The sequence below is a fragment of the Macadamia integrifolia genome, chromosome 14 (assembly GCF_013358625.1).
Source record: "Macadamia integrifolia cultivar HAES 741 chromosome 14, SCU_Mint_v3, whole genome shotgun sequence".
Lineage (NCBI taxonomy): Eukaryota > Viridiplantae > Streptophyta > Magnoliopsida > Proteales > Proteaceae > Macadamia > Macadamia integrifolia.
Genome location: NC_056570.1, coordinates 11,641,619 through 11,650,225, shown reverse-complemented (window position 1 = coordinate 11,650,225; position 8,607 = coordinate 11,641,619). Strand labels below are relative to the sequence as shown.

The 8,607-nt window shown below is 38.8% G+C and overlaps 1 protein-coding gene across 1 annotated transcript; it reads left to right on the top strand.

The window, feature by feature from the left end:
• Positions 1-2,133: 2,133 nt before the first annotated feature.
• On the top strand, positions 2,134-3,162 carry LOC122061434 (wound-induced protein 1-like). Its single transcript, XM_042624688.1, has one exon. The coding sequence runs from the start codon at positions 2,480-2,482 to the stop codon at positions 2,852-2,854; it is 375 nt and encodes a 124-aa protein (XP_042480622.1). The 5' UTR covers positions 2,134-2,479; the 3' UTR covers positions 2,855-3,162.
• The last annotated feature ends 5,445 nt before the right edge of the window (positions 3,163-8,607 follow it).

Genomic DNA, 8,607 nt, shown 5'->3' with positions numbered 1-8,607 from the left:
TAAAATGGAACGAAACTGGGAAGACGGAACTCCATTTTTCAGTTTTTTCAGTATTTTTTTTTTTCACTTTTTGTTCCAAAAAAATAGAAACAGACCATAAGGACACCAAACAGAAGATTCTGTTTTTTCGTTCCAATAGAACGAAAAAACTCCAGAAACGTTTTTTTAGAACGATACCAAACGGAGCCTAATTGTTACTTTTGCTAGAATTCATTGGAAAGTGTACTCCATTTATTCCTCTCTTGTCATTTCTCCAATTCAGTCTGAAAGGTATTCTATAAATGTTGACTACAAGAGTTATCCTTCCTTTTGATAAAGAATGGTAGGTGGATATTGAAGAACTTTAGTTATTAATCACCTTGTGATACTATTAGTAAGTTGGTTATTGGTACCATGATTTATTATGTTTGGTGGGAAAAAAATAAAAGAAATGGTCCTCAATACATTCTATCGATCATATCTTTGAAGCAATCACATTTGAGACAAAAACAAACTTCTTCCTATTCCTTCTATGTGCCGAAACACTATACGAAATAGAAATCTTACCTCTTATTAGGATATTCCTCTTATTTCTCCCATCGCTTTTGATGTATCATCCTTTTAATTATATTTTTCTCCCCTAATTTTTTTATATATCATCCATTAATTTTTTTCCCCTCATTTTTTTGTTTTATCTTTCTTATTTACCCCCATCTTTTGTTGTGTCATTTTTTTTATTGTTGCTTTGTCCATCTGGTTTGGGATTTATCCCTCGTTTAGCCTATCAGGTTGTTGTAATTATTCTTTTTTTTTTTTTTTTTTTATGAAATCTAAAAAAAAAAAAAAAAAAAAATCACAATTCGAGCCTAGATGGCGTGGTTAAAGCCCAACAACATCATATTTCTTTGTTGGGCTTAAGAAGCAAGTTTGTTTCCAATTGGGCCCAAATTGTTAACTCGAATCACTAACAAAATCGAAACTGATATCTGAAACTGTTTAGAAAAACATTAACCCAGAACCGTTTGTTAATTTGGGTATTGATTTGGGCCAATGGAACAGTTGAAACGATTTGGTTTTGGTTCCTACCCTTCTGAACCGAATTATAACCGAAACAATTAACACCCTTGGGTTGGGTGTGGCCCGTGTGGGTAAGGGATCAAGTTTCAGACTGAACCGGTCGGACTTACTGAAATCGATTAGTTTATCCTAACTCAAACTGAACCAAACCTTTATTGGTTTGGTTTTTGGTTGGGTTTTATAAAACCAGTAAAAATAAAAAAATAAATCGGACCAACTGAAGGTATTGAACGAAAATAAAAAACACACCGAACCCAAAAAGTAGGGATGTAAACGGATCGAATTCGAATAAGATGAGTTCGGATTCAGATATTCCTGATTGGATTCGGATACCCCTAAACGAATACGGATGCTGATTGAAATTGGATTTTTAACTATCCGTTTACTCTCTGACTTGTGTAATCCGAAAATTTCTCCCCTCAATGAATATAATTTTCTCTTAATCCGTATTTCTAAGTCGTTTTAACTATTTTCCTCATTCTTTAGAACCTGTTTAAACTTCAAAAACCCTCAAAATCATTAATTGATTATTTAATCGGATCGAAAAATTATTTTTCTGATAATTCAGACTTTATTCCGGATACCCTTTTACCGAATATAGATACCCCTAAATGAATACGAATGCGAATTCGAATTCAGATTTCAACTACCCATTTACATCCCTACCAAAAAGTTGAGTCCAGACTCTCCAGACTTGTACTAACACGATACGAAACCTAAAAATTAAAACCAGAAAAATGGGCTTGATAAAAATGTGCGTCCCACTCTACCCACCATGATGAGAAAAAATTAGTTGTTTGTATAATTACCTGATTGTATGAGTCAGCATCCAACATTTGTTTTTATTATTATATTTATTTTCATCGTATAAAAAATGAGACAAATGTTGAATGCTGACTTGTACGGTGATCGTATGTATAAAAAATAAGACAAATGTTGAATGCTGACTTGTACGGTGATCGTATGTTCAATAGTGAAACTTGAAACATAGAAGCATCTCCCCTAGAGTCTTAAGCCCTGAGCCCCACAACCATTTCTCCGAGAGCCGGTCCTAAAATCTCTATATAAGGCAGAACAATCCCATCCGTTCCAATCCTCCCTCTCAAGTCTCCTCAACTCCCTCTTGCCTTTAACGTCGTTTTTCCTTTTCCTTTCTCTCTCTCAGCTTGCGAGAGAGTTCTCCTTTGTCTGTTTTGTTGTGTTCTGTTCTCTTTGTTTTTCAGTTTCTTCTTTGGCTCGTCTGCCTGTGCCAGCACTGGCTAACTCAGGAGAAACTCTGGAGGAAGAAGGTTCAGAATCCAGTAGTATAGGTGTTGTTAAAGCCCTATATGAAGCCTTAAACACTAGAGACGTCTCGACGGTGCAACGCTTGCTAGCGCCGGACATCGAGTGGTGGTTCCATGGCCCGCCATCATATCAACATATGATGCGATTGCTCACTGGGGCATCATCCTCTTCAGACAAGCCTTTCGTTTTCTTGCCTCTCACCTTTGCCGCTATTTGCTCTACCGTCCTCGTTGAAGGCATCGATCGGAACCATTCTGTTTTATGGGTTCATGCTTGGACGGTGACCCGTGATGGAATAATCACCCAAGTCCGAGAGTACTTCAATACATCTCTTACTGTGACTCGCATCATAGATAACTCCAATCAATCGTCCCCAGCATCTTCATCTACTTCTCCTTCGTCGTCTTCTTCGTCGCCGGCGGTGGCATCGTTCAAGTGCCAGCAACTATGGCAAAGCAAACTCTCTAAGGCCATAGGTAAGGACGTTCCGGGACTTGTTCTGGCAATCTAAGTTGCCCAGTCTAAGTCGTTTGAATAAAGGGGAAGAGCCCTGTTGGTGTTTGATGGGTTGAGGTACCCACATGGATTTGCTCATAAGAACAATAAATTTCGAGTATTACAGTGTGGTAGCGATGTAGAGATTTGGTTTGATTTGGTATTGTCATGTATGTGTCTATGGAAGTCCGGGATGGAAATGTGCAGGAAGCAATGGCTGCCGAGCCCATTCTATTCCCATGTCTATCCTCATCAAATAAAAGGATCTCATGGGTTTGTCTTATAAATTGTTGTTCTTTGATATATGTAATGATCTTTGGCTCATTTGTTCTTCAGAACCAAGTTTGCTTCAACAGTTAGTTACACCTTAGATGCTTTCTTCATCTTTGAAAGCAGAGGAAACAGAGTGGGACTTCATTATTAATATAAGGGAAATAAATGATTAACAAAAAAAGAAAGCATCCCTTCGACTCCTCATAGTGGTTGAATCTATCGATCGATATGAATTCTGGATCTCTATTTTTCACCCCATCATCTTAGAGAACGAACGAACATAGGAAGGGGCTGATATTGCTTTCGCCGGCGGTTTTAGATTTCAGACGTCACATATAACACTCTCGAGTCTCGATTCAGAGTTTAGACCCACGTCACCCGCCACGGTTCAATATCGGATCGCCGGAAGGCACAGATCCAGATTCCCCCAGCTTCAACAGTCAACACAGATCGCCCGATCCAGGAAATTTAGAAGGTGACACGTGTATGTTTCATATTGAAAAAAGCCTCCCGAATAACGCAGAAGGAGAGAGAGAAGAGAGAGTTACAGAGCCGGAGACGGAGAAAGTGGGCGACAAAATCGTTAAGCATCTAATGATTGGGATGCATGACTAAGCTCTCCCAGACGCTGGATGTTCACTGCTTCTTATCACCTTATCGTCTCATCGTTCATTTCAGACAATTTATTATTGCCACAAAGAGAGAGAGAGAGACTGTACTTTTGAACAGGTGCCTATATAACAACAGGGAAAATAATCCTCTGTTTTTCTTATCCCTGTTTTTCCTTGTTTTGCTACCTGTAGAATGCGACACATGGACAACTTTAAGACCAACGCACCGGATGTAATAATCCTCATCCAATCTTGACCGTTGGTCTCATTATTGTCCACGTGTCATGTTCTGCAAGTAGCAAAACAAGGAAAAACATGGATGGGAAAAACAGAGGACTTTGATCTATATAACAGAGGCAACCATGGCAAACGTTAGATCAACTATTGTCATTCAGATGGAATGTTGTACTTCTTTTATTTTCTAATCTATTTTTTTTTTTGTCTTCAATCAATATAAACTAAAATAAAATATTATGTAAAAAATAAGAACAAAGAAAAGGTGGGAGAGTTATTTTATTATTATTATTTTTTGGTTAATAAAAAAAATAGAAAAGTTCTAAAAACAAGTAGGACAAAAACCCACAATACAAGAAATTTAGTAGTAGAGTACTAAATATAATTACATTCGAAAGTAAATAGAATTATCTGTACCCTGTTTAACTAAAGAAATTAGATCATCAAGGAAATCCGAAGGGAAGACGACAATCTTCACACTAATCATTTAGAATAAGCGATAAAGTCTCTAATTGGTTAACTTCTCTCCAAACATGGTCGAACTCATATTGAATGAGGGACTTTGTAAGATGTAAAAATTTTCTCTTCAACACGCGGCCCATGAGCCTTTGACATTGCCCCTAATCATATCAATAGGTAACTTTGAATATGAGTGGATTTAGATCTTCTTGAAGTCCCTATCAATAGAAATTGAAATCCCTCAAAAAATTGGCTTGCAACTCCATATTGACAACATATAAAGTTTCTCCTAAACCAACAAATGTGAAAATAAGAGATCCCTTAGCATCCAGTAGGATCCCACCATATGAAGCTCCATCTTGGCATCGTGAAATATCACAATGCAAGGCTACTAAACCATAAGTGTGTGGGGGAACAGAACCGTGAACAAGGTTTGGGAATTTTGTAAAGTCCAACTAACCCCTAGTCCCCAACAATCAACAAGGAATTAGTGTCTTCATTGTCTTGCATTATGCAAAACTGATATGTGAGTTCGCATTTCTTTATCCTTTTTTTGGTAGAAGTTGACTCACATTTCAATGTAACATTCTTCTTTCTATCTTCCACAATTTGAAATCTGGTCCTCGCTCCTAAAGTTTCTTTCACACCAAATATGTTTAACAACATAAAGAAGAGCCAATTTTCCTATAGTCTAGATATGGTCATCATTATAAAAATCATATTGTACCTGATGTGCCAAAATATGCCCATGGCAAGGCCCCATAGCCTGGAAGCAGTCGACAAAGGATGAGCACTCCCTTTCTCCCTAGCCATGCCGGGCCCTTGCCTTGGCCATATCCTGACGAGCCTAATCCTCGTCCCTTGACCAACCGAGCCCTTACCTCGGTCATATCCAGATGACCCTACGCCTCGTCCCCTGATCAATTGAGCCCTCACCTCGACCATATCCAGACAAGCCTACGCCTTGTCCCCTGACATGCCAAGCCCTCGCCACGGCCATAATCGGACGGGCCTATGCCTCATCCCTTGACCGGCCAAGCCCTCGCCTCGACTATATCTCCGGACGAGCCCCTGCCTTGTCTTTTTCCTATCAAAACCTTAGCCTGGCTCCTGGCCAACGGTTCTTTGTTCTTTACTGGAGTTATCCACAAGGAATTGGAAGTTCCCATGTTGCCAACTCAGAGAACTCTTCCCCTTAGGACTCCGCCCACAGAAGTCCTCTTTGGGAAGGACCTTGAGAAGGAGAATATACCCCCCAAAAGGAATCTTCCAAAGATGCTACCAGTGGACATGTATAGCAAGTTCCCAAGAGCGCTCCAACTCCTATCAGAGAAGGAATATTCGGAATATTCCAACTACTTAGCCAAGAGTCCCGGAAGAGCACGAAACGTGAAGCGGTTGGTTAGTGCTTGCCCCATTAATACAAGAGGTAAGCCTCCATAAGGTGGATCAAAAAAGTTAACTGCTATAGATTCTGACTTAAGCATCGGAGGATTATCGCACCGGTTCAACCCGGTGCCTTTCACTGACTGTTTTTGCTTATAGGATTAACACGGGTTGTAGGCAGGCTAAGATAGGGTTTTCAAAAGAAAGACTAAGGTTCAACATGGGAACTAGCGGATTAGATGTCTTAGGTTTTTTTTTGAAAGATTAATGGCTAAAGATGGCCTCCCTTAATTGGGTTAACAAGAAAGATTTCCCCTAAGCTCTATTCTCGTTGGAAAAGGATTAGATATATGAAAAGCTCAAGATTTTTCAGCATCAAGACTTTGACACTCTAAATCAGTATCGGAGAGTGAATGAAGAAATAGATGAATTGGGAGTTACCATGAAAGTGAAACAAAATCCAAATTTCATTGATATTAAAAGTAATTTTTACATTCTGAAACAAAAGGAAGGAAATAAAGAAAGAAATTTCTCTTGACAACCCTCTCTCTATGAACCTAGCATTATTTTCTTCATGCTCAAATGTTCCTTTTCTTGCATTCTTCTTCTCCTTTTATTATGATCCTTTCTCTAGGTGTCATAATCACTTGTGGTTTAGCTTTTAGCTCAATACTTCCAATGTCCAAAAAATCTCGTATGACTTGCCTAAATCCGATGGATTTATCAGTGAGGTGCCCTTTTCAGATGTGATACTCATAATATTAATTTGGTCATACCAATCTGGAAGAGGATTTTTTATTTTGACCATGGACAACCCATGCCTACTAGTCCTTCTTTCTTCAATTTAGCATATATTAGAAGACATAGGCAGCCTAGATTAGTGAATTGTCACTGTTGCTTTGATGACTCAGGTGGCATCAAAATTTGACAAGGTTCTGGGGCTTGAGCGATTATTTGCATCATGAGCTCACTATCTGGTTTTGATCTTCATCGGGTCTTGGTTTTGGCCCCATCATGTCTCAAAAGGGGCTTTCAACCCCACCTAACTACTGTTTAGTGTTCAAATTAAACTTTCCATCACCGACGAGATTCTGAATAGCATGCTGCAAACTAATGCACTTATCAGTGGGGTGCCTCTTTTGGGCATGATGATTATAGTATCGATGTGGATTGTACCAATGTGGTAGATGATAATTAACTGACAATGATGGTAATGTGCCCAAGAACCCTTTTATCAGTAATTCAATATATATTGTAAATAAACTTGATTCTGGATCGGTGAACTATCGTCTCCTCTTCTAGCCTTGTTGTGGTTGTGGGTTTTATTGTTCGACATGGGGAGCTAAAACTGGAGGTTGCATCACTACTTGCTCTTCACAAACCGGGGACGTGGGGCATGGGCCAATAGGCCTGATTTGGTTTGGCCATGGTTCTATAGTGTAATGTTGATATCCTAGCCTGATCTTGAGTGAACTAGAGGATCTAGGTCAACACCTGTCTCATCTCTACCATCTCTGTTTGCAATTGGTTGACATTTCAGCTCAATTGTGTCTCATAAGAATCGCTATTGGTTGGATCTCATGGAGTGGGATCCATTCTAATCGGGTCTTGATTGGTTGGAGAAGAGGGACAATCTTGGGTAGACAAGAAAGACGACATTGGACTAAGATGTGTCAACTGGTTGCCCTAATGGGTCCACACGAACGAAGAGAAATCTTTTGGACTTGGAACCTTGCTTGTCCCACAAAACAACTTATTTTTTGAATTTTTTTTTACCAATTTATTTATACATGAACAAGTGGCTAAATAAAAGTTAGTATGCATAATGATATGGGTTTAACCACAACTTTGATTACTTGGTTAAACACATAGTGTAACGCAAGAGACAAACAAGATGATTCAAATAATAATGCTTTTGTAAAATATTTTACATCAATAGGGCCTACTCTCCTTATACACCCCACTCAATGATTGTTCATTTTAGATGAATAATGTGTGCCCATTGACAGCTCAATACTTTACACAACTTAGTGAGAATCACCCTAGAGTTATGTGGACCGATATTATTGTGACCACACCCTTAGGTCTCAATAATGAGAGAATCTTTAACCAAAACCCCACTTAGGAGAGCGCTTCTTGATGACTAAAATACATTAAAAAAGGATTCCAACTTGAACCACAAACAATTCTACAAGTTAACTTGTAGTGTTGCTAATCCTTCACCATCTAATTTTTACACGATGCAAGGATGCAATGGATATAAGAGGGCAGAATCTACATACTCAATGTATATGATTCTTTTGATATATCAAATGATATTGTATCAAGGGGTCTGGTTTCATGCCCATTACTCATGACTAAACAAGATGTCAGACAGCTAGCCAAGGAGTAGATGAATCGGTGTAGTGAGTGTGTGTATAAGTACAACGCAGAAAGTAGCTATCGATTGATCTCGAGATGTCATAACATGTACTGATCTTCTTGAGGGTGTTGGCACAACAATGGACATATTCCCCACACGATTTCACTCTGAGTACTCTTGTGCAAAAAGTGGTTATCATTTGATCTCAGAGAACTTAGTATGATGTGCACAGATCTACCAGAGTGTGCTAGCATGACAGGCAGTACTCTCGTCAAATTGTTTCACTTCAAACATTATATGTGATGGAGTTAGTGCAAGCAGTTACAAGCATGAGTTAGCCAAACATGTTTTCAATCAAGTGTTGATACGGGAAGAACATCATTGCATTTATCAATAACATCTAGTGTTGCAATTTTGATTGTAAGGGTAATGACCGAGATTTGG